Source organism: Leptodactylus fuscus, chromosome 11 (genome assembly GCF_031893055.1).
Source record: "Leptodactylus fuscus isolate aLepFus1 chromosome 11, aLepFus1.hap2, whole genome shotgun sequence".
Classification (NCBI taxonomy): domain Eukaryota; kingdom Metazoa; phylum Chordata; class Amphibia; order Anura; family Leptodactylidae; genus Leptodactylus; species Leptodactylus fuscus.
The window spans coordinates 77,318,229-77,345,233 of NC_134275.1; the positions used below are offsets into that span (position 1 = coordinate 77,318,229).

Here is a 27,005-nt window from a genome sequence, read left to right on the forward strand (position 1 = left end):
CATGTGCAGGACTCTACAGGAGGAAACAACCAATGACTACAATTCTCACAGCCATCACTTGTTACCAGGGAGAACTCCTCAGAGAAGTGCAGCTTACTAATGTAAGGCTGGGTTCACACTAGTGCTCCCTATACGTTCTGGGATTCCATCCCTGAACCTGCTTTAAAAATATGGAGAGAAAAGTCCTGCAAGCCTGCAGTACATTTCTCTGCATTTTTTGGGTGGAAACTTAGTGGACCCCAGTATAGTCTATAGGTTTCCACAGGTAACTGCTTTTTAAGCAGATTAGCTTTTTCGAGTCCCCAAGTGGACCCAAAGAATGGAAAGCCAAACGCTAGTGTGAAACTAGTGAAAGAGTGTAAGGTCAGATTTTCTAAAATAACCACTTGCCTGATTGATAATGTGAAAAAAACTTTGAAAAAGAAACACACACACAAAACATTTTTACAATTAATTACCATGTTTTCTTTACACACATATTTCAGCTCTGCCTGTGTCTATGTATTACAATAGGTTATATGAACAAGAGTTCTCTTGATGAGACAACCCCTATAAAGTGCAATTCTCCAATTATAAAACCACTTGTCAGAAGTGAATAGCCCAGGTGAATGTAAGAAACGTTGTAATATATTAAAGGGAGTTTATCATTGTTTTTTTCATTTGCTAACTAATCCCAGCACTATATAGCCTTTAGAAAGGCTAGTCTTGGCATACCTGTCTGAAAGAAATTGATTTTGCCCTTTTGCCTTTTAAGAGGAACTTTCACTACCTCCACCAATTCTAATGCTTAACATCTGTTAATAGACACTGCTCCACTGATTCCAGTACAGTTAAATGTTCTTATCTAGCCCCCAAAGTAGTTCACGATCTACTTTCCTGTCCACATGACTCATGCGGAGACCATGCGGAAAACACACGGACCCCATTATAGTCTATGGCGTCCATGTGCTTTCACTGCACACCGCTTGCCAATGCGTTCAGTAGTCTGTTCGGGGGTCCCCATGCGGATTCACCCAAACAGATTACCAATGCAGATGTGAACAAGGCCTCATTAATCATATTCTTGATAAATGCAGTGGTGGGTACTACAGCTGTATTCCTCTCAAGTATCTAAGATACCACGGTAGCACCTGTAACTGTTACTATCAAGAACTTTCTGTAGATAGGGGGTAAGAGGCCCCGTACAAAAGTTTGCATCTGGGTTCACAAGACTTTAGTTATTCTACTGTATAGCACACATGGTAAATGAGCTTGTAGGAGAATAAGTCTACCTAGAGACTATGAGGTCAGACGCTACAGTAATGTTATTGGATGAGGAAGTGAAGCCTATCCTCTACTGTCCTCTATGTGGTTATTTAGTATTAGAGGACTCCGGATCTCTGCAGGATTATTTCTACATTACAGGAATAAGATGTCGGGGAGAAGACACAAGTATCTAGCTCTGATCTGTGTATTGTGCCTGAGAGTCAGCGAGGCAGTGAGAGGTAAGTGGGAGAAGGAGGATATATACAGTAGTATATAGTGCTGTGAGGAGGATATATAGTACTATAATGATATAAGGAGGATATAAAGTATATAGTGCTATAAGGAGGATACAAAGTATTATAGTGCTATACTCTATTATACAGGAACCAGGGGTGTAAGACCAGTTTTACAGCTACTGTATGTTGGAGTCTCCTTGCTGCAGAATCCATTTAAAATCAGTGAAAAGTCTTCCTTCACACTAATGTGAATCTAGGGGGGATATAATAATGTAGGATGAAATTGTCACATAGAATGATGCATCATTTTTTACTGAATAGTTGTATGTTGTTTTCAGGTGTTGTATAAAAGAATCTATCAATTACTCCATGTTAATTTCTGTAAACTATGATCCTTTAAAGAAACAGGATCCTGAGCGCCGCTGTGAACCTAGGGTCACTTGCATATTTTTACATGACACATTTTAGTTACATTTTATTTTATAACATATTTTGTGTTGATTAACAATTATTTTGAGAAATATCCAAACAACACATATGTAAATGAAAAAGCTACTTTTACACTGGGGGAATTAATCAAAATTGGTGTTTCTAGGGCTGCTGCACATTCTGCCATAATTTACAGCGCTATTGTGGCGTACATGGTAATGAATATGGTGTGGGCAGAAGCATTGGCAACACAAAACCCCCATTGCCACCCACTTTTGATGTGGCAACGTGGCAAGGCCACTGCAAAATTGTAACTTGTGAAGGCAAGTGGCCTTAAAGGGGCTCTATCAGCAAAATTTTGCTGTATGAGCCCCACATATGCATGAATAGCCTTTAAAAAATCTATTCAGGCACCGCTAATCTTATTTTAAACCCCGCTCCTGTTTTAAAATAAAACTATAAAAACATATATGTAAATCATACCTTTGCATGCACAGGTTGTGCACGATCCGACGTCATCTTCGGTCCCGCCTTCCTCTTCTTTCTTCTTCCAGCGACGTCATCCTGTCCTGGCTCTTCTCCGCCTTCATCTTCTGTTCTTGCAGCAGGTTGCATTCAAATCCCGCACGTGCACAGTAGTGCTCTCTCCGGAGGGCTACTGCTGGCGCCATTTTTGCTGTAGTTCGAAGTATCCCTTAGAACTACGTGAGCATGCGCAGTTCGCTCGCGAATGTCTTCACTCTGGAAGAACAGAAGATGAAGGCGGAGAAGAGCCAGGACAGGAGGACGTCACTGGAAGAAGAAAGAAGAGGAAGGCGGGACTGAAGATGACGTCGGATCGTGCACGACCGCCCCCTGTGCATGCAAAGGTATGATTTACATATATGTTTTTATAGTTTTATTTTAAAACAGGAGCGGGGTTTAAAATAAGATTAGCGGTGCCTGAATAGACTTTTTAAAGGCTATTCACGCATATGTGGGGCTCATACAGCAAAATTTTGCTGATAGAGCCCCTTTAAATAGTCACAGATCACTAATTTGAAACTATTTTATGCCACTATTGTGGCATAGGGGGTTCTTCCATTTCTGCTAAAAGTATATCTCATGGACACTGCCAGGGTTCCTAGGACTATATACTAGGGCTGCTAGGAATGTATCTACAGGTATACAATTTCTGTCTCTCTAAGAAAAACAAAGTTTTGTCAAAGTTAAAGTAACATTATTATTCTCTGGAGTGACTTCAGACCCTAGAGTCTAAGGGCTCGTTCACATCAGCGTTCTCCTCTCCGTAGTTCAGGTTTCCGTTTCCTGCCTAAAACAGAGGCAGGATACGGAAACCTGCAGGACTCTTTCATTTGAATGGATGAGAAAGCTGTCCGGCCGTGAGCGGCAGTGAGCGTTTTAGGCTCTCCGCCGCGAAACCGGGTTTTATAATCCGGACACAGAGTCGGACATGCAGTACTCTGTGTCCGGATTAAAAAATCCGGTTTCGCGGCGGAGAGCCTAAAACGCTCACCGCCGCTCACGGCCGGACCCGGCCTGAGCTTTCCGACTTCTGGCATGCAGAAGACGGAAACCACAGAACGAACAGATGAACGCAGGTGTGAACCTAGCGTCAGGCTCCATTCCCATGAAGTAACGCTCCGCTCATTCTGACACGTAAACACGTGTCAGAGTGAGGCGCTTCAAAACAGATCCCATTGACTTCAATGGGTGCCGGCTTACACACGCTACACATTTAAATCAAGGGGAGACTTTGTAACCCATTGATTTCAATGTGTAAGGCGCGTAAGCCGGCACCCATTGAAGTCAATGGGATCTGTTTTGAAGCGCCTCACTCTGACACGTGGGAACGGAGCCTAATGGATGGAGGTTCAAGGGAGGTATATATAAAATATTCATACTCACCTTCCGTGACCGCTTTTGGGCCTCCTCACAGTGTCCGGTACTTTCTCTCAGCCTCTTCCATGACATTATTTGCTTGGGGTCACTGCTAAGGCCTGTGATGGACCTCAGTGGTAGCAGCCTCATTTATAGGAGACATCAGCCTCCCTAACAAAAAAAAAAAAAGTCATCAGATGTCCCCAAAGGTCTCTTATCATCTTATGGGGACACAATCTGAAAAAATAAAAAAAATAAAAAAATAAAATCTAATACAAAAATTTAAAAAATGAAAATAAAATAATTTAAAAAAATACATAAAATACACTAATAAAACGCTGTTATTAAAGGTTATAGCCCCACCCCAGATAACACTATACAAAATAAAAATTACCGTAACGGAGAGGAAAAACTATTTTATAAAGTTTCTCAGTCACACTTTGTGTTATTAAATAAAAAAATAAATAAAGTGAAAACCAGACACAATTTCCCTCCTATTATGTTTATATTTTCCCGGATATAAAAAAAATTAAAACACATTCAAAAACAAAAACAACATAAAAATAAAGCCCTATGTGTCCCTGAAAAAATTAGTTGAATGAGACGTATGAGAAAAGTGTTACAGCCCTCAAAACCGCACATACAAAAAAACCTGAAAATGTGTCTGGTCCGGGAGCACAAATTGACCGGTACTGAAGTGGTTAAAAAAAATATTTGGAATATTCAGGTCAAACCTGGCCACCTATCCATTAACTCTACAAGCAGACAATCTGTCCACCATGTTATTACGTGAGACTCATCCTGTGAATGTGTTTCCTTCACCAGTGGGGAATGTTCTGATCCAGTCAGAATTCTATCAGACTCAGCTGCCGAGTGCAGAGTTCGCTTTCCAGTTTGATGATGACGAGCTATTTAATGTAAATTATGACAAGCAAGAGACGAGATGGAGACTGCCGCAGTTTGGAGAACTGGCGAGTTTTGAGGCTGCTGGTGCCCTACAAAACAGAGCCGTCCTGGCTCAGAATCTGAAAATAGACATGCAGAGATCAAACAACACAGCAGCAATACCAGGTACTGATTCTAGATATAGAAAAATAAGCCAATGCCATCTATATCTGAAAGTAACACTTTATTACAATATATACCTAATGCAATGTAAAGATTTTTAGCTAATAATTTCTACAAAAAATACTCCTAAAATTTGTACGGAAACCATCATGACACTGTATACAAGGCAGTCATGTATTGTTGTCTATACTTTTTCCTCTCTGAAGTCGAGAGGGGAAAAATGAACAAAATCACCAATGAAAACTCAGCTTACATAGGGCAAATACACAGTTTATGACAAGAGTAGCATATGGCAGACAAAATCTACAGTGTAAAATTACCTAAGGTGCTGGGTTTAGATCTGTAGTTTATCACTATAAGATTAGGACTACATGGTAACAAAGTTGCATGATTATAAATTGCATACATTTTTCATGACTTTAATGAGACCCAATCGGTGCTGCACAATGTGATTTTGCTGCGACATGTATGCACCTGCAATTGCATGGTTATACATATATGTATGTAAACTTTAAATATGGAAATGAACTGTTTTTACACCTGCACAAATAAATATGAATTTAAAAAAAATAATAATCTGAACATTATGATAAATTACAGCAAAGACTGTATAGACAGCAGTTGGTGTCGCACACAACACTCTGTTGTATACAACACAATTGCTGTCTATGGGAGCATTGTTGCATGTGACATTGACATGTGACATAAAGTCAAGCCAGGTTGTATTTTTCTGCATGTCACATTCAACACCATAGGAATGAATGCCTCGCATACTCACTTCACGTTAGTGCGCAACAAATGTTGTATAGCCCTAGCCTAAGTGGTACCTTTCAGCCTTTGCCATGCTCTCTTTTTCAACAAAACATACATTTGATTTGTAGAATGTAGGCTAGGACATGTATCACAGTCAGTTTGCTATATTTGCAGCAATTTTCAGAAATAATCAATTTTGTCTGCAACATAAAACACAAAAAAACACATAGATAAACGTACTCAAGATCTTTTGTAAATCGTGATATAACATCACTGCAAACTACTGATGCATGTTAGGCCGGGTTCACACGGGAGTTTTTTAGATTTTGATTTTGACGCAGAGGCCACGTGTCGCTTTTTTTCCCACTAGCGGGAACAAACTGTTTGCGGAAAAAGGAACCCATTGTTTTCAATGGGGGGCGGTTTTTTGAGCCGGATTTTGACGAGGATTCCCAAAAGCTCCTGTGTGAACCTGGTATTAATCTACAGGGCGTGGCTATAACCAGGTTTTGATTTGTGGACTTACCTCACTACATTAGAATGTGCACTAACATATTTAGCCACTTCCACTTTGACACCACCCATTCCCATCCATTTCTCTTTTGTGCCCACACACAGTATAATGCCCCTACAGTCATCCTGATGTGGTATGACCCCACACTATAATGTGCCCTGATGGACAAAATGTGCAGTGCACTATGTGCACAGCGGAAAATTTAGCTCCACCCACTTCTATGTTGACTCCACCCATTCTCATCCATTTTTGCACGTACCCCACACAGTATAATCCTCCTACAGTCACCCGTACATTATACCCCCAACATTATAACGTTTCCCTCCAATTGCCCCACAGTATTAAGTCCCTCTCCAGGTGCCCCAGTTTAAACTGACAGAAACTAGAGGGGCAAGGAAAATCAATGCAGCGAGCTGATCCGTAGGAATTTTCGATGATGTCAATTAGGTAGACACCTTGTAGGGGTTACTACTCCATATATAGTAGCAGGTGCTAATAGCAGCAGTAATCACAACAGTCCAGAGACTGAGCGGTAGAATCCAATGGAAATTGACCAATTGAGCACCTTTGTGTGAATAAAGGGAAAATCAAATACAAATTACTGCGCTTGACCTGAAGAAATTTGATGCAATACTTTATGAAAAACACTATGTTTTTCATAACCCTTTAGCACGTTGGAACAATGTTTATTGATTCTCTCCCGCAGACACATAGTTGTGCGGCCCACACTGGAGACCACATGGACAGGTTAGAACATAGACCACGTAAGAGAAGGCACAGTCAAGTTTAGTTTTGATAGAAAAGGACTCATTAGTTACTGTTAGGCTGTATTCACACAGAGCAGCGCCAGCCGTTTTTTGTGTGCTTTTTGCACATAGCGCCACGTTAACGTGGCGCTATGTGCAAAAAGCACACAAAAAACGGCTGGCGTTACTCTGTGTGAATACAGCCTTAGGGTTGAGCGATCGTGTTCAGAAAAAAATCAGATTCTGATCGGCGATCGAGAAAAATTCACAATCGTGATCGGAATCCCGAACACGATCTTTTTAGGTGGGATCGAGATCGGTGACTATTTCCCACAATGCTTTGCTTAGCCTTCACACTGAGTATATAGTGTATATTCAGTGTGAAGGCTCTGCTGCAGATCCATAGGAATGAATGGAAGCAGCCGGCACACAGCCTTAACCCTCTGCGCGCCAGCTGCCTCCATTCATTCTAATGGGAGACTAAACTAACATCACTAGTAGCTACTTACCTGCAGAGATGGCTGGTCTGGTGCCCGGTGTTCTCCTTCTTCTTCACCTCGCTGTCGCTTCACGCTGCTCTTCTCGCCTCCCTGCCCCGCCTCCCAGGTTAGTGTTTAAAGAGCTAGGAAGGCGGGGCTTGTGGCTTAGGAGAGTGTGGGCGGGTACAGGGTGGGGAGATGTGACGTCTCCCTTCCCAGTACCCGCTCACACTCTCCTAACCCTCCCACACTCTCCTAACCTGGCAAGGAGGGGGCAGCGAAGCGAGAAGAGCAGTGTGGAGCGGCAGCGAGGCGAAGAAGAATACCAGCCATCTCTGCAGGTAAGTGGACACCAGGGGGGACTAAAAAAAAATCCTCTGGCTACTTAGTGATTCACTACACAGCGTGGATTATAACAATTAAAGCGTTCAATTGTTAGATTCCATGCTGTATAGTGAATAGGATTGCTTTTAAAATCCGATCTCCGATTAGTAAAAAAAATCCCATTGACTTGCATTGGGATCAGAATTGGGATTGAGATCGGGTTCGAATGAAAAATGATCGGAAATTGGATTTTAAAATCGATCCTGAAAAGTCAAGATAGGCTCAAAACTAGTTACTGTGCTTACAACTTCTGTGGCTTCATGTGATATATTGAAACAACATTTGCACTTGGCGCTGCCACATCTATAACCTTGGTTTTGTTAGTAAATAATGGTTCTCTTATTTTGCAGGGTGCTACTATGCTCTTGACTGTGCAAGCCCTTCTAAATGTAAGGCTGCTTTCACATGAAGTTACACTCCGCTCATTCAGACACGTACTGTAAACACGTGTCAAAGTGACCGCTGTAAAAAATAATCCATTAGACTTCAATGTGTGCCACTCTTACGCGCGCTATGCATTGAAATCAATGAGTATAAAAGTCTCCCATTGATTTCAATGTGTAGCGCGCGTAAGACCGACACCCATTGAAGTCTATGGGATTGTGTTTTACAGCGGTCACTTTGACATGTGTTTATGTGTCTGAATGAGCGGAGCGTAAACTCTGTGTGAAAGCCGCCTTATACCACACTGACTCGGTAAAGTGCCTTTCACATATTTATCATTTTGCAGTATGTGCCAATGTTTGCACAAAATCTACCTGATTGATTTGTGATTATAAAATTATGTTTATATGAATCTGTCTCAGTATTTCTACTCGAGTTAAGGCATTCTCTTTGTGTTAGTTTCCCTGCCCTAGCTTTTTTCACTTGAATTATTTAGTTGGGATTGTTCTTTTCCTTAAACCTTTTTGTCACGGTTTTGCTTCGTGCTAGGTAGTCCTCATCACTAGTACAATTTCTTCTAATCCTTCTGTATTGTCTAGATCAGTGGTCCCCAACCTTTTTTCCACCAGGGACCAGTTTCAGCAAGACAATTTTTTTATGGCCCGGTGGGGGCGGGGTTAAGCATGGGGGTGTAGATTAGAATCATGTACATATGAAAACACAAGAGAAAGTGCAAACTATAGAATTTTTATTATATTTAATGTGACTCAAGTCACCATAAGGCAGAATCAGTGGGATTTTGGGCAGAGGTGTAACTAGGAGTTCAGCACAGGGAGGTGCTAAACGCCTCAGTGGGCCTAAGTGCGCCTAAGATGGCTACTGATGACGGACACTGTTATGAAGATGGCTACTGATGACGGATCTCACTCCTAACGCTGCTATTAACCTCACTACAGCTACATTACACATCACAGGGACAAGTCACGTGTAATATATTTGCCCAAAGCTTGGTAGGCGAGTGCGGGGTGGAGCCAAAACCCGCTGCATGTCCTGCATAGTACTAGAATCCCGGACCTACAGCGGGTCCCGGCTCAACCCCGCACTTTGTTCACCTTATCCCGATAAGCAACAACTAAGTGTCAGTGCTGCTGACTCCTCGCCACCGGTACGTGGACTGTGCAACATGCCCCGCGGTCCAGCAGTTGGGGACCCATGGTCTAAATGACACGTTTTTCTTCTATTTTTGGAAGTGAAGGCTATCAAAACTGAGGAGACTATTAGACAGCTAGATAGTGTTATATTCATATGCACGTAATGTCCGTGTTGCGCATGCGCAATGGACCTTGCAGGCTTTAGTTGATATATAAACACACATACACCACATGGACGCTGTATTTGTGAGACACGCAGTGAGACCCCGTAGGTAGATTCTGTTTGGATAACAGGTACAGTGTTGGCCAAAAGTATGCCCCCCCCCCCCCCTTGCAATTCTGTCAGATAATCCTCGGTGTCTCCAGAAAATGATTACAAGCACAAACTCTTTGGTAATATCTTCATTTATTTTGCTTGCAATGAAAAAACACAAAAAAGAATGAAAAAAAGTCACATCATTGATCATTTTACACAAAACTCCAAAACTGGTGCGGACAGAAGTATTGGCGCCCTCAGCCTAATACTTGGTAGCACAACCTTTAGACACAATAACTGCGCACAACCGCTTCCGCTAACCAGCAATGAGTTTCTTACAAGGCTCTGCTGGAATCTTAGACCATTCTTCTTCGGCAAACTGCTCCAGGTCCCCCCTGAGATGTGAAGGGGGCCTTCTCCAAACTGCCACCAAGAGATCTCTCCCCCTCCCCCACAGGTGTTCTATGGGATTCAGGGCTGGACTCATTGCTGCCACTTTACAAGTCTCCAGGGCTTTCTCTCACCACCATTTTCTAGTGCTGACCTGAAGTGTGTTTTGGGTCCTTGTCCTGCTGGAAGACCCCCGACCTCTGAGGGAGACCCGGCTTTCTCACACTGGGCCCTACATGATGCTGCACAATGTGTTGGTCGTCTTCAGACTTCATAATGCCATGCACACGGTCAAGCAGTCCAGTGCCAGAGGCAGCAAAGCAACCCCAAAACATCAGGGACCTCCGCCATGTCTGACTGTAGGGGGCGTCTTCTTTTCTTTGAAGGCCTCTTTTTTCCCTGTAATCTCTATGTTGAGGCCTTTTCCTACTTTTGTCTCATCTGACCAGAGAACATTCTTCCAGAACGGTTTTGGCTTTCTCAGGTAAGTTTTGGCAAACACCAGCCTGGCTTCTGTCTCTGGGTAAGAAGTGGGGTCTTCCTGGGTCTCCTACCATACAGTCCCTTCTCATTCAGATGCTGACACTGGATAGTACGGGGTGACACTGTTGTACCCTCAGACTGCAGGGCAGCTTGGACTTGTTTGGATGTTAGTCGAGGTTCTTTATCCGCCATCCGCACAATCTTGCGTTGAAATCTCTCGTCAATTTTTCTTTTCCGTCCACATCTAGGGAGGTTAGCCACAGGGCCATGGGCTTTACACTTCTCGATGACACTGAGCACGGTAGACACAGGAACATTCAGGTCTTTGGAGATGGACTTGAAGCCTTGAGATTGCTCATGCTTCCTCACAATTTTGCTTCTCAAGTCCTCAGACAGTTCTTTGGTCTTCTTTCTTTTCTCCATGCTCAATGTGGTCACACAAGGACACAGGACAGAGGTGGAGTCAACTTTAATCCATTTCAACTGGCTGCAAGTGTGATTTAGTTATTGCCACCACCTGTTAGGTGCCTCAGGTAAGTAACAGGTGCTGTTAATAACACAAATTAGAGAAGCATCACATGATTTTTCAAACAGTGCCAATACTTTTGACCACCCCATTTTTTATGTTTGCTGTGGAATTATATCCAATTTGGCTTTTTGACAATTCTTTTTGTGGTTTTCCATTGAAGACAAATTAAATGAAGATAATAATACCAAAGAATTGGTGATTGTAATCATTTTCTGGAAGAACATGAGTATTATCTGACAGAATTGCAGGGGTGCCAATACTTTTGGCCAACACTGTGCATACAGACATTGTTTGTTTTATAATGATTTTTAATATAGTCAAATTACTGATATATCTATTGAATTTGAAACATTATTAAGCAGGTTTTTAATGCAAAAATTAATCTTGCATATTGTTTTATTATCAATGTTTGAGTGCTGCAAGTGATTGGACCCTTTTATATGTTTGTGCACGGTCCTCTGTATTTTTTGTTCATCACTTGAAAAAGGGGACGTGAACCTCGAAACGCTAACATAGGCGTTGTATGTATTATAACGTGTCTACAATAAAGTATTGCATCAAATTTCATCAGGTCAAGCGCAGTAATTTGTGTTTGGGTTTCCCTTATTCACACAAGGGTGCTCGATTGGTCAATTTCCATTAGAAACTAGGGGACATTAAAAGGATTCTACCATTAAAACCTTTTTTTGTGGATAAGACGTCGGAGTAGCCTTTAGAAAGTCTATTCGTCTCTTACCTTTAGACGTGGTCTCCACTGCGCTGCACCGTTTTTTACCAGTATGCAAATGAGTTCTCTCACAGTGATGGGGGCGGGCCCCAGTGCTCAAACAGCAAGTGGCCGTCACCACTGCTGCCAGAGAAGTGTCTACAGTGCTGCCTCCTTCTTCGTCTGCCACGTCATCTTCAATGTCTTCTTCCGGCGCAGGCTCGTAACTTCTAGCAGAGCAGAGCAGACTGCGCAGGCGCACAGGCCACGGAACATTGGCCGCTAACAATACTGTGCAAGTGGCCATTTTCCCGTGACCTGTGCGCCTGCGCAGTCTGCTCTGCCCGAGGCCTAGAAGTTACAAGCCTGCGCCAGAAGATGACGCTGCGGATGAAGAAGGAGGCGGCGCTTGGAGACACTTCTCTGGCAGCGGTGAGGACGCCCTCATCGCTGTTTGAGCGCAGGTGCCCGCCCCCATTGCTGTGAGAGAACTCATTTGCTTACCGGTAAAAAATGGTATTTCTAAGAAACGGCGCAGCGAAGATCACATCTAAAGGTAAGAGACGAATAGGCTTTCTAAAGGCTACTCCGACGTCTTACCCTCAAAAAAAAAGGTTTTAATGGTAGAATCCCTTTAAACTGGGGCAGCTAGAGGGGGACATTAAATAATGCCCTATAGTTTAATGTTCCCCTCCAGCTGCCCCAGTTTAATATCCCCATCTAACTACCTCACTGTTTAATGTCACCCTCCAGCTACCCCATAGTTTAATACCCCCTCCCACCTGCCTCAGTTTAATGTCCCCCTCCATATGTTTCCATTTTAATGTTCCTCTTCATCTGCCACCAATTTAATGTCACACTCCACCTGCCCCCAGTTTAATGTCCCTCCTTCATCTGCCACCAATTTAATGTCCTCTATCATCTGCCCCAGTTTAATAGCCCCCTACATCTGCCACCAATTTAATGCCCCCCTTCATCTGCCTTCAGTTGCCCCCTCTTGCTCACACATGTTGTCTATTCTATCCTCCTTTCCTTCCATCAGTTTCCTTTTAGGCTGGGTTCACACTATCGACGGTGTCCGCAGCTAAAGTACACACAAGATTTTAGCATCGGACACTAGCTGTGTCCGTTTACAATTTGCATGATTTTAAATGGGATATGATTATTATTATTATTATTTTTTTAAATGTAGATTGTGAGCCCCACATAGAGCTCACAATGCACATTTTTCCCTATCAGTGTGTCTTTGGAATATGGGATGGAAATCCATGCAAACACGGGGAGAACATACAAACTCTTTGCAGATGGTTTTCTGCCCTTGGCGGGATTTGAGCACCAGGACTCCAGCGCTGTAAGGCTGCAGTGATAACCACTGAGCCACCATGTGGCCCCTTTAAATGGGATATTATGTAGTGTCCTTAAGTGTCCGTTTTCAAAGATGTCCGATTTTTCAAGCAGACAGCTAAATCCTACACAGTGTCCTGTAGTATCGAGAGTAGCTCTGCCCACACAAGATCATATGGTCATGGCATCATCAAAGGTCCTTTAGCCCACTAGGATTTAACATCTACCATTTAGCCTTTACCCTACCCTGAGATTAGAGCTGGTTGTAAAGTTTGTTAACAGCAAAACACTTCAGGGACATAGCAGGACAAACCGCATGATATCTGGGACAGCAGTGAAAAACTGGGACTGTCACTCTGGATCCGGTATGGTTGGGAGCTATGGTTTAATTTTTCCCTCAAGCTACCCCCAAAGTTTAAAGGCCCCCCTGCAGTTGCCCCCAAAATATTATGTTCCTCTCCTGGTACATAACAAACATAAAAAAAACCCCACTGAAGGTATGTTCACATTGATTTTTTTGCAGGCTGATTTTGAGGCAGAATCCGACTCAAAAAATGCCTCCCAATGTGACATGGTTGCAAAAGCCGCATCACAAACTGCTAGCATTTTTCTAGGTCCATACAGTGTGCTGGAGCAAAAAACACTGCAAAAACCACATCATGTAATAAAATGCGTCAAAAAAGTTTACTAATTCCTGAAGCAGATTTTTTCAGCCTCCAAAAAAGTCAGAGTGAACATACCCTAAGGCCGGAGCCCCACGGAACAGAAATGCCATACTTTGCCTGCGGCAGAAACACCAGCCTTTTACAGTGCAGGCAAAGTGGATGGGATTCTAGCAAATCCCATGCCCACTTTGCAGAAAAGAAATGCCTATTGGACAAGCTGCAATTTCCAAAACCGGCATGGTTTTGGAAATCACAACATGTCAATTATACCATTTTTTTTTACCTTCCCCAGTACCCTTGCAAAAAACCTGCTTATCCCGGACAACCCCTTTGATCTAAAATAATGAAGGATATAATGAGATAGTGATTGTGATGTGTTTGTCTTCCAGTCACCCCCATAATACACGTCTTTACAGAGGAGCCGGTGGTCCTGAACGAGCCCAACACACTCATCTGTTTCATCAAGCAAATCTTTCCCCCTGTTATCAAGATGAGTTGGCTGAAGAATACCCAGCCTGTGACAGAAGGAGTGTCAGACACCGACTATTACTTTGCATCGGATTCGTCTTATTACAAATTCTCCTATTTGGCCACCATCCCAGCAGAGGGCGATGTCTACACCTGTTCTGTGGAACATGCCGGACTGCCTGATAACCCCACCAACAGGATGTGGAGTAAGTAATACTATAAGGCTTCATTCACATTTGCAATCTGCAGTCACAGATCACACTCCACGCTGCAGATTTCCATGAGTCAGTGAAAGGTGGACAGATATGGACCCACAGGGGAGTAAGGCTGAGTTCACACGGGCGAAATTGGACAGAATCCGGTCCAAAAAACGCCTCCTGTGGTTAGCCGCGGCATTCTGCTATACATTAGGCCCAAATGAATGAGCTTAGTTGGGAGGGAGTGTCATTCTGCCAGACGCTCGTGGCTGATTCAGCTGTGGAATCCGTGGCAAGAAAGGGCAGGTCGCTTCTTTTTTCCATGAGCGGGAAGAAACCGCTTGCAGAAAAAGGAAGTGCACGACTCTCATCAAAGTCAATGGGAGATGTTTTTTTGGACTGGATTCTGAGGAAGATTCCGCGTCAAAATCTGGTTCAAAAAACCCTGTGTGATGTCAGCCTCAAATAAAAAAAAATGGCTGCAGCAGGAAGGGGCTAAAAGAAATAGGTCTATATGCAGTCTGAGATTAGCATGGACCTCACAGGTCCACAAAATGCAGATGTTTGAACACAACTGAGGCCATACAGCATGCATCATTTTAGCTGGAAAAGCAGCGTAAAAAAAGGCAGTGATTTATAGCCTCAGCATAGTAAATGAGATTTCACTTAATTTCATCCACACATTGTGTAAAAAATTATTATTATTATTATTTTTTTTTTTCCCTAGATCTGAATGAATGAAATATTCTCATTGAATACTTTGTTTTGTAGAAAGTTCAGATCTAGGGTGTGTTATTTGAGTGTTCCCTTTATTTTTTGAGGAGTGTATTTAGAATTAATTTGCGTTAAAGTTTTAAAGGTGTAAACAGCATTTACAATGGTATTAATCAATGTTATATTTCTGGTTACTAACAACACTGATGACAAAAACGCCACTAAAATCGATAATCTCAAAAGACTGTATAAGGCTGAGGCCCCATGTTGCGGAAACGCAGCTTCTTTTGTTGCAGATTTTGTTGTTTCTAGGAAGTTCTTATATGTCTTCCTTCTGCTCAATCCACTGCTGACTTTGGCTAAAAAAAAACTGCAGCAAAATCTGCAACAAAAAAACTTGTGTTTCCACAATGTGGGGTTTCAGCCTAAGCAAGAGTTATTATGCGTTTTAGACAACTTCTCAAATTGATCCAAAATTCCAAGTGTTCTAATGTTCCACATTCATTTCTGGTTTTGTGAAGTGTCTGGAAAGGGGAATTGGCTAGATGGATTCATAAAATACTTCAGATTTATTAATTGAATACACCATTCTTGTGGCACAAATTATTGCTATGTACTTACATACATTTACAAGATAAGTAAGTGAATCCTTTAGCATTCCCTGAATTTTTGTGTTGGTTAATCATGTTACTCAATGTTGCTCATTTATTGAGCATAACAAGAAACATCCACAGTGCAGGGAGAAAATGTAAGGGAACCCTTGAATTTTTGATCATTCCTCCTTGCAAATGTTTTTCAGTTCATCCTTATTTCCAGGATGCCTCGTGTGCACAGCCCTCCTCAGGTCATGCCAGAGCATCTGGGTTGAAATAATCTCAGAACTGTGACTTGGCTATTCCAAAAAAGAAATCATCAGCTTTCATCAGCTTTTGTTAGCTGATTTACACTAGGTTCACACTAGTGTTTGGGTTTCCGTTCTTCTGGTCTGCTTGGGGATCTGAAAAAAGCAAACCCAATCCACTTAAAAAGTGGTTACCTGCATAAACCTGTGGACCCCATAAACTATAAGGGTAAGTTCACACAGGGTTTGCGCTCCCCATAGAACTGAATGGGCTGCTTTTTTCCATTCATTTCTATGGGGAGTGCACGTATGCTGGCTCCCATAGAAAGCAATGGGATCTGTTATAAACGCTGCTGATTTGGAATGTTTACATGTTGAGAATCAGCCAGCGTATCCTCCGTGTGAAGGGGCCCTTTTTGTCAGGGTTTTGAGGCCGTAGTTGCCTCAAAACACTGACCAAAAAGACGACTCCCATTGAAATCAATGAGAGCTGCTCAGGTCGAGATGTTCATTCTTCAGGTCGAGTCACCTCGCGATTCGGCCTGAAGACACTCCCTCCTCTGGACTAGGTCCATTCATTGGGCCTAATCCGAAGCAGGGTGTGCGGCTTTCAGTTGCGGCTACCCAATTCCGATCCAAAAAACCCCCATGTGAATCTACCCTAATAGGACCTGCCATGTTTCTGCCCAAAATCAGCGGAGAAAAAGTCCTGTTTGTAACTTTATCCTCTATGATCATAAAGTGATGTCATATAATAGTGTTATGTCATTGCTTCATGAGATGGAAATGTTCCTTTAATAATCTATGTAATGCATAACATTTTCTACATTCCACCATTAATGGGAACCTGTCAGGTCCAAAATGCCTTCACGCCAGTAGTAAAGCCATAAAGAGCGAGCAGCCTTTAATTGGAGCAGAAACATACCTTGGTGGCCAATAATTAATGAAGCAATTCAGAGAAAATAATTTTGGTATGGATATGTAAATTAGGCTATGAGGGCATCAGGGGCAGGCTTCTGGCTCTCTTATGGAATTGATTCAAGAGGAGAGCTAGAGTACTTGTGAAATCAGGTCCAGCCCCTTATACCCTTGCAGGCTGGTTTGCATATTCATGGTTTCTGGCCATTAAGGTATGTTTCTTCCCCTAATAAAGGTCCCTTCACAGCACTATTAGATTGGGAGGCACTGTGGACTTGACAAAGTCCCTTTAACAGTTTTTATTATGATATTTAATGCATTTATTTTCTCTTCTTTCTCCAGGTCCGGATGTTCCCAGCCATGTGCCAGAGACGTCTGAGAATGTCGTGTGTGGTCTGGGCCTCGCTGTCGGGATCATTGGAATTGTCGCCGGCATTTTCCTGATCTTCAAAGGACTAAAAAATAACCAAAATAGAGGCCACTGATAGTCCAGGTATCGTCTGCTTTATCTCACTCACCTCTAGGTCCAATCGTATTACATTTATACACCAGAATTACCATGATTGTTCACACTCATCCCACAGTATCGTCAGCCTTTCTGCAGTACTAGTGTAGTGACTAGTTAATATTTGTTATCTTTAAACCAGATTCGCACAGGGTTTTTTGGACTGTATCTTGATGTGCAATCCGCATAAAAATCTGGCGTATGCCGCGACTGGATGCCGGAAAACTCCATGTGTACTGCATCGGCATCCAGTCGCGGGAGAGTTTTTTGGGGGCGGATTTTGCACGTCAAACACAAGTGAACACAGCTTTATAAGGGCATGAACGCCACAAATCCATTCAGATTGTTACTTTTCAGTATTATATTAAGTGGGTTATCTGGCGTCTTACATTTCTCCTCCACATCTAAGAACAGCTGGGGTGATACCAAAACCTAAGGCTGTGTCCACTGTTGCTCTGAGCACTGTATATATTATAGTCCTACCCTAGTCTTAGTAGTGACAGCTATAGTGTCTTTATAACAGTACACCTTAAAGGGAGTGTCACCAGAAAAGACCATATTAACCCACTGAAGGTGTTGCTATTGATCTAAAGAGGTAAACAGCAATTCACTCATTGCTCCAAATTAATTGGCATTTTGACAGAAACGGTGACATCTCGGCAATGAAGGTAGTGATCTACAAGGGAAAAATCCCCATTTGATTCAGGTGACAGTAACCTATCTATCTGCAGGGCTGGGGGTGATATGCTGGGGTCTGGTGACAGTAACCTATCTATCTGCAGGACTGGGGTGATATTCTGGGTCTGGTGACAGTAACCTATCTATCTGCAGGGCTGGGGTGATATGCTGGTTCTGGTGACAGTAACCTATCTATCTGCAGGACTGGGGTGATATGCTGGTACTGGTGACAGTAACCTATCTATCTGCAGGACTGGGGTGATATGCTGGTTCTGGTGACACTAACCTATCTATATGCAGGGCTGGGGTGATATGCTGGTTCTGGGGACAGTTACCTATCTATCTGCAGGGCTGGGGTGATATGCTGGTTCTGGTGACACTAACCTATTTATCTGCAGGGCTGGGGTGATATGCTGGTTCTGGTGACAGTAACCTATCTATCTGCAGGGCTGGGGTGATATGCTGGTTCTGGTGACAGTAACCTATCTATCTGCAGGGCTGGGGTGATATGCTGGTTCTGGTGACAGTAACCTATCTATCTGCAGGGCTGGGGTGATATGCTGGTTCTGGGGACACTAACCTATCTATCTGCAGGACTGGGTGATATGCTGGTTCTGGTGACACTAACCTATTTATCTGCAGGACTGGGGTGATATGCTGGGTCTGGTGACAGTAACCTATCTATCTGCAGGGCTGGGGTGATATGCTGGTTCTGGTGACAGTAACCTATCTATCTGCAGGGCTGGGGTGATATGCTGGGTCTGGTGACAGTAACCTATCTATCTGCAGGGCTGGGGTGATATACTGGTTCTGGTGACAGTAACCTATCTATCTGCAGGGCTGGGGTGATATGCTGGTTCTGGTGACAGTAACCTATCTATCTGCAGGGCTGGGGTGATATACTGGTTCTGGTGACAGTAACCTATCTATCTGCAGGGCTGGGGTGATATGCTGGTTCTGGTGACAGTAACCTATCTATCTGCAGGGCTGGGGTGATATGCTGGTTCTGGTGACAGTAACCTATCTATCTGCAGGGCTGGGGTGATATGCTGGTTCTGGTGACACTAACCTATCTATCTGTAGGACTGGGGTGATATGCTGGTTCTGGTGACAGGCTTCCTTTAACAGTGCCTGTCACAGCACCCTGATATTGGCACCAGATACATTGCCAGTACATTAGTGACATTCATATTGTCTCCATAATAATGACAGCTACAACCCATGACTGCTGTTTATTGACAGCGCTCTTTTCTTTATATCAGAGTTATAGAGCTGTCTTTTGATCGTTCTGTCTGACCATTAGTAGTGCAGTAACTACAGCTCATCTAGTAGGTTAATATGATATCTTGTCAGTTTCACTGCCTTAGAGAATTCTTAATAATAAAAATACATTTAACTGTGTAGAAATAAGTTGCGTTGCTGCTGTGCAGGCCTACTGATATATGTAATATATTTTATTTTGCAGCTTTTATACAGCAGTTACACATCGCTGAGCGCACTGATGATCCGCTTATCCCTGAATATTCCTGAGGAGCTTCTATAAAGATTGCTATGCAGATTGGAGATGCGACTGTTCTGTCGGCCCCGGTCACTATGGACGTCCGGACTCTACATATACCTGCTGTGTGTTGTGGATTGCGCCAGTATTCATGGGTACATGGGTTGTTACTATATATTATTGCATTCTGTTGTAGTCTTATCTACCCTGTCAGATCTATCTATGACTACTGTCGCAGTCCGCGGTCTGGATCATTCCCATGTATATAGGTGTTTGCTTCCTGCTATATTCAGCTTCTGCATTCTTACCAGATCTCTCATATTACCTATGAAATAATATTAGTATTGTAGAAAGCAATGTAGGAAAACATTCGAGGATCTGCCCATGAAGCTCCCTATAGGAAGGCTCTAGTTCTAGTAGGGTGTCATTCCCATAATTCAATATTCATATTTGCCAAATATCATAAATTTGTATGGATTGTGCTGGATTTTCAGAAACAATTTAGGTAAGTTTAACTTGTCCCATTCCAGAAGTGGGTGCAAATTCTACTCAAAAGTTGGTGTTTCATTCCAGATCAGTAAATCCTGAGAGGGATACACTCAGAATTTTCCAGGAGAGGGGGGACCGTATAAGAAAATTCTCCTTTGTGGCTCCTGATGCCCATTTTTAGCCCTCCCAGCCTGGAGCCGCTGCATCCTGTAACCCATCACAATCTCCCCCCCCCCCAGCTTTCCTATACAGGAGAGTGGCAGTGCTTTTAGGAGATCAATGCTGCTCTCCTGTATCTGGACTTCAGGATCAGTGACTTGGAAGGGAAGGGCAGCAGCAAAAAAGAAGGGGGATTAGAAATGTCACTCTGCTGATGATGATGGTAATTATCATTCAGGTTATTGGTGGCCAGCCATTGTCAAGAAGGGGACAGTTTTACCCATGAAGCCTGAGTGGGACTTTAAATACCCTTATTTTAATAACCCTAATTTCAGTGCAGTAACAAATAGACTTGTGGTACAATCCAGTGTCCTGAACTAATATATCACAAACACATTGACAAAGCTACTAATAAAATATCTGGGGAATTCTCCTTTTATCACGATCCCTGCATCAATAATTTCACAATTGACTTATTAAATAAATTACTGTTTCTATTTAAATAGTTTTTTTCACTACCTTGTGCATTTGATAAGTTGACTAAGTTGAGTATACATATATTTTTGTATTATAATTTAGATGTCGTACAATTCAGCCCTTTCAATGTTGTATCCCAAATAAACACGTATAGGAGCTCCATATATAGATAGGGCTGTATGTTAAATCAGAACTTGCCATTTTATATTGGGTGTCTATGCCCCATTGAAAGCAATGTACATCTGACTGCTGTGTTACAATACCATAAAGCAGCTCGTTTTCAGGGCCCAACAGGTAAAGACTCATGCACATGGCTGTATTTCAACTCAGCACAACTTCCATACTAGTGTACAGGTGTATACTGTGTTGTCATATACCTCCAGAGTAATTCGGGGACATTTCTGCTTGTGCCATGACCACAAACACAGGCCAGTTTGATCAGGAGCACACCGCTAATGAGGTGAGGTGAGGCGGCTGCCTTAGGCAGCAGAGAGGCTAGGTTCACCACTGGGTCTGATCACTTATGTCATAGGGATATAGAATAGCAGTGTTATAAGGACCTAAGATGCAGTTAGTTCTGGTGATCAAACTCCTGGTTGGCTTGGGATTTGAAGCTATAATACAGACACACGTTTAATTTTTGTGTAACATTGAAGTGAATAATATTTCCTTTAAAAACTGAAGGCCAAACACTCCTCTGATCACAAGTCTGCCATATAAAAGACATGCTGTGGATTGGGAGGTTTGTAACATGCCCTAGAAATCCACAGCAGTAAAATTTAAATTTTCACAAATTCACTAAATTTGGTAATTTCTAAAATAGAAATAAGCTTCTGTGAAAGTATAAGGGTAAGTTCACACTGAGTTTTTTGGTCAGGCTTTCGAGGCCGTATTTGCCTCAAAATCCTGACCAAAAAGATGGCTCCCATTGAAATCAATTGGAGCCGCTCAGGAGCTTTTTCCGTGAGCCGATTCTTCCGGCTCCCGATAAAAAGAAGCGACATGCTCATTCTTTAGGACTTTTCACCTCGCGATTCAGCCTGAAGACACTCCCGACTAGGCCCATTCATTGGGTCTAATCCGCAGCAGAGTGTGTGGCTGGATGCCGATGCAGTGCACCAGTTTTCAGTTGCGGCTACCTGGTTTTTGGATAGGAAGCTGAGGTGGCCTCTGCCTCAGGTTCCGATCCAAAAAACCCTGTGTGAACATACCCTAAAATAAGTACATTCTATATCACTGACATTACTACACCAAGAAGGACCAATGTAAAGTTATGCAAATTGAGGATGTAGCCGCTGTTGCTAAGATCTGAAAATTACGAAATTTTCAAGCCCCCTATCTCCAATCTGTGTCATGTGGGAGGGGCATAAAAGCAAAGCTTTTTTATCTACTTGAAACCTCATATATCAGATCCAAGTGTTGTGGGATGATTAAGTGATGTCTCCTGTTTGTAGATGTGCCAGATATCACCACATCTCACATACAGAGAGGAATAGAATCCATATACCGAGAGATCTTGGTTTATCACTCCGGCAGATCACTAGGATGAGATTTCAGCGTGGTTCAATGTTGTTTGGAGAAGGATGACAAACTAAAATGAGATTAAGAGATGCCTGGGAGATAGGAGGATAGCAAGACAGACATCACAAGACAGCAATGTGGTCTGTCCTCTTCAGCGATGAGTCTTGCTTTTGTCTTGGACGCACTGATATGTTGAAAACAGAAAACTAAAGGAAAACATATAAAAAATAATAATTCACATTTATTAATTAAGTTCACAAATATAGAAACAAAGATAGAGGGAAAAAAGTTTGTATAGGGGCCATACATATTCTCAGTCCTACTCCCAGGATTATGGTGTGTGGTGTCTTATTGTACTATAGACCAACCTTTCTCCCCCCCCTCCCCCAGCCTTCATTTCCGCTTGGCATTACATTAATTAGGTTGTGAAACTAGAGATATGGCCATTTGTCCAAAGTGTTGCACTGCCCATATGGCCTAAATGTGTTACCAAGACCAGGAGCGTCTCCAGACTTATTCCCTATAATAATAATGTATATAATAAGGTCTGCACTATAGGGAGTCATTTCCACCATATCCCTTTTCTTGCTGGTATATACTGGACCTGCCTTTTGTCAAAATAATTTCTTCAGAATTAAATGTTATTATTTTCGATCAATGTTTCATATTCTGTTCATGTCTTATTTCTTTCTATACAGGAATTAAAGTAAATGATGAATTACCGTATTTTTCGGAGGGTGCGTCTTATAGTCTGAATGTTGGTGTTATGTCAGTCCAGGTAGCTGCAACGGGGCTAAGGGATAGCAGTAGGGAATCTGCCAGGGGGAGAAAGGCAGCCCAATTAATCTGGTTCTCTCGAACAAAACACCTCAAAAACTGTTCCACATCCTGATTCTTCCTCTCTGTTTGTCCGTTAGACTCTGGGTGAAACCCGGAGGAAAACGACAGTGTAACTCCCAACCTGCTGCAAAAAGCCCGCCAGAATTTAGCCACAAATTGCGGTCCCCTGTCCGAAACGATCTCCTCAGGAAGACCATGCAACCTTACAATCTCTTTAATAAACGCCTCAGATAGTGTCTTGGCACATGGCAGCCTGGAAAACGGGATCAAATGGCACATTTTCGTGAAGCGGTCAACGACTACCCAAATGACCGTGAAACCCTTAGACACCGGAAGGCCCATGATGAAATCCATAGACAGATGAGTCCAAGGTGCCTTAGGCGGTTCCAATGGATGTAGAAGACCGTGGGAACGGGTATGCGACACCTTGGCTCTTGCACAGACCGAACAATTTTGAACAAACTGCAAGACCTCCTTACTCCACCCTGGCCACCAAAAATTCCTAGACACCAATCTCATGGTCTCTGAAACCCCCGGGTGACCAGCAAGAACCGACTCATGACACTCCCTCAGGAGACTTTGTCGGAGAGTAGTTGGGACAAAAAGCTTGTTTCTAGGTATCTTGGAAGGTGCAGCATGTTGCGCTTCGATCAAGGCCTTCTCCAATTTCGCGCCCAATACTGCTACCACCACTCCATCCCCAAGAATAGTGGCAGGCGCCTCTCGTTCCTCCTCAGTCGACATATACCGGGATAAAGCATCAGCCTTAACATTCTTTGAACCCGGCACATAAGTCACGTTAAAATGGAACCGCGCAAAAAATAGAGCCCATCTGGCCTGCCGTGCATTTAATCTCTTCGCCGACCCAAGATAAACCAAATTCTTGTGGTCAGTAAATACCTGGACTGGCCTTCTGGCCCCCTCCAGGAAATGACGCCAATGTTCGAACGCTAGTTTTATTGCTAGTAGTTCCCTATCTCCGATGTCATAATTCCGTTCAGAGGCAGAGAATTTCTTAGAAAAGAAGGCACAGGGATGCGTACCCTCCTCGAACTCCTGAGAAAGTACTGCTCCCACCCCCACCGAGGAGGCATCCACCTCCACTCGGAAGGCCAACCTCTCATCCGGCTGTCTCAAAATGGGAGCGGACGAGAATCGCTTCTTCAGTTCTTCAAACGCAGCTAGCGCCCCTGGCGACCACTTAGCACAGTCAGCCCCCTTCTTAGTCAAGTCCGAGATAGGTTTCACAACCTCAGAAAATCCCTTGATAAACTGGCGATAATAGTTGGAGAACCCCAAGAACCGTTGGACCGCCTTTAGGTTCTCGGGTCGCGGCCACTCCAAGACTGCCCTGACCTTCTCAGGGTCCATCTCGAACCCCTTGTCCGATAGGATATAGCCAAGGAAACATAATTTATTGACCGCGAACACACATTTCTCCAGCTTAGCACTTAATTGGTTAACCCTCAGGAGATCTAAAACCTCTCTCACTCTCTCCCAATGAGTCTCCAAATCCGGGGTGTAAATGAGTATATCGTCCAGATAGACCACAACCCCCCTCCCTATGACGGCACTTAGTACATCATTAATAAAATTCTGAAAAAACGCAGGCGCATTGGTTAGACCGAAAGGCATCACAAGATTCTCAAAGTGTCCTAGGGGTGTGTTAAACGCTGTTTTCCACTCATCCCCCTTCTTGATTCTCAGCAAGTTATACGCCCCACGTAAATCTATTTTACTAAACCAGCGGGCTCCCATAATCTGGCTGAATAGATCCGAGATCAACGGAATGGGATAGGGATTCCGCACCGTGATTTTGTTAATCTCCCTAAAATCCAAACAAGGGCGCAACCCTCCATCTTTCTTCTTTACAAAGAAAAACCCCACTGCTACTGGGGACTTAGATGGGCGAATATGCCCCACCTCTAGACTCCCCTCAATATACTCCTTGAGCGCCTCCCTCTCCGGAATAGTGAGATTGTACAACCTTGTCTTGGGTAACACTGCATTTGGTATAAATTTAATTGAGCAATCATAGGTGCGATGTGGTGGTAATGTCTTGGCTGCCCTTTCCTCAAAGACCTCCCTGAACTCACATATTTCTTGAGGCAAATTGTCTATAGACAAAGACATAACGGATATGGGCAGACATCGACCATTACACCCCTGCCCCCAAGAAACTACTGACTCGGTCTCCCAGTTGATAATAGGGTTATGCTGCTTCAGCCAGGGCCACCCCAACACTACTTGTGCTGGTAACTTAGACAATAAGAACAAGTTAATCTCTTCCCTGTGGCCACCCACAATAAACTCCAGACCCTCCACCTGTTTGGAGATGACAGATTGCTGTAGAGGGGTCTTATCAATAGCCCACACCGGTATCTGAGACTCCAAGACCAAAGGACTCACCCTTAATTGCTCACAAAACTCTGAGTCAATAAGGTTGACTGCCGAACCACAATCAACCAAAATCCGGCACTTCTGCCCATTTACCCATCCTTCAAGGGTCAACCCGGCAGTCTGAGTACAGGAAATATGCACACCTCCCTCCTTAGTAGGTTTTCTCCCTTTACCCTCAATAGACCTGGGGTTATTACTCTCCTTGGCGAACCATTCTCTGGAGGGGCATACCCTTGCTACATGTCCCATCCCTCCACACACAAAACAGCTTACTGTGCGGGACCCTTCACTCTTGGGTCTAGCACTTCGCACAGTGGCCCCAATCTGCATGGGTTGGTCCCCCGGGTCCTCTCTAAAAACAGAGAATTGAGGAGGGCTAAACTCCCCAGGACTCTTGTCTCCACGCTCCCGGAGGCGCCGTCCAACTCTAATTGCCAGCTGCATGGCCTCATCTAGATCTCCCGGAACAGGGTGAGAAACTAGATGGTCTTTAACCTGGTCCGAGAGCCCGGTCTCAAACTGACTAAGTAGAGCGGGGTCATTCCAATGTACTTCTGCTGCCCACCTACGAAACTCTGTGCAATATTTCTCTATAGCGTGATCCCCTTGCACCACACGTCGTAGGTTATACTCAGCCGTGCGTACCCTGTCTGGGTCGTCATACAGTAACCCCATTGTGGAGAAAAACGCCTCTACAGTTAGTAAGCAAGCTGAGTCGGCTGGTAACGAATGTGCCCAGATGAGGGGATCATCTCTCAATAAAGTAATAATAATCCCAACTCTCTGTACCTCAGAACCGGAGGAAAACGGCCGTAGCCGGAAATACAAAAGACAGTCCTTTTGAAATCGGAAAAAATCTGACCTCTTACCTCGGAAGGGTTCAGGTAAGCTGACTTTTGGCTCCAGAGGCCGAACCACAGGGGCGCTACTCACCTGCCTCTGTATGCCCTCCACCTGAGAGGCTGTGTGTTGAGCCAACTGCTGTACTTGAGGTACGCCAGAAGCTTGGATGGCATCCATTCGTAGCTTGATCCCCTCCATCTCAGTGGAAATCTGCTGCACCGCCTGGTACAACTGTTTCAGGTCCGTCATAATGCAAACGAACCTTTTTTTTTTTTTTACCGGCTGAGTGTACTGTTATGTCAGTCCAGGTAGCTGCAACGGGGCTAAGGGATAGCAGTAGGGAATCTCGCCCTGCACTACTCCCACTAGCTATCCCGGTCCCTGCCTCACGGGTGTGGGTCGGCTGTACTCAGGCTAAGCCTGACCCCGACAGCTCCTCTCTCACTGATTCCGTAGGCCTAGAGGGAAGTGGGAGAAGGAATGCCTTATAAGATCTCTAGGGACTGGAGACTAAAGGGGGTCACCCCTAATGAACAAGTGAAGCTGCAACTGACAGGGACCGACAAGGGTGTGCGCTGACTAACAACACAAGCAGCACACAGGAAAAATGTGGGAAAGGATTCCCCCAAACAAATATGGGAAGGAACCATACACTAGGAAACAAACACAGGGAAACTGAGTAGAAATCAAAGGATAAGGCAATTCACTCACACAGTCAATTATACACAGAGGGAGGATTGGTGAACACAGAAGGGAAAACACACAAACCAACTAGTTCACCCAAACCTCCCAAAAACCAACCACGGAACTTCCT

At 43.6% G+C, this 27,005-nt stretch overlaps 1 protein-coding gene across 1 annotated transcript; it reads left to right on the forward strand.

The window, feature by feature from the left end:
* Positions 1 to 1,373: 1,373 nt before the first annotated feature.
* LOC142184807 (RLA class II histocompatibility antigen, DP alpha-1 chain-like) lies at positions 1,374 to 19,621 on the forward strand. Its single transcript, XM_075259894.1, has 5 exons — positions 1,374 to 1,484; positions 4,617 to 4,862; positions 14,033 to 14,317; positions 17,124 to 17,274; positions 19,430 to 19,621. Exons 1-4 carry the CDS (start codon positions 1,412 to 1,414, stop codon positions 17,264 to 17,266), a joined length of 747 nt encoding a protein of 248 aa, XP_075115995.1. The 5' UTR covers positions 1,374 to 1,411; the 3' UTR covers positions 17,267 to 17,274; positions 19,430 to 19,621.
* The last annotated feature ends 7,384 nt before the right edge of the window (positions 19,622 to 27,005 follow it).

Bases quoted from the DNA above. Each gene is read 5' to 3' on its own strand.
- LOC142184807 (XM_075259894.1), top strand. From the start codon at position 1,412: ATGTCGGGGAGAAGACACAAGTATCTAGCTCTGATCTGTGTATTGTGC. The intron at 4,863-14,032 runs GTACTGATTCTA...TTTGTCTTCCAG, and splicing joins CAACACAGCAGCAATACCAG to TCACCCCCATAATACACGTC. The intron at 14,318-17,123 runs GTAAGTAATACT...TTCTTTCTCCAG, and splicing joins CCCCACCAACAGGATGTGGA to GTCCGGATGTTCCCAGCCAT.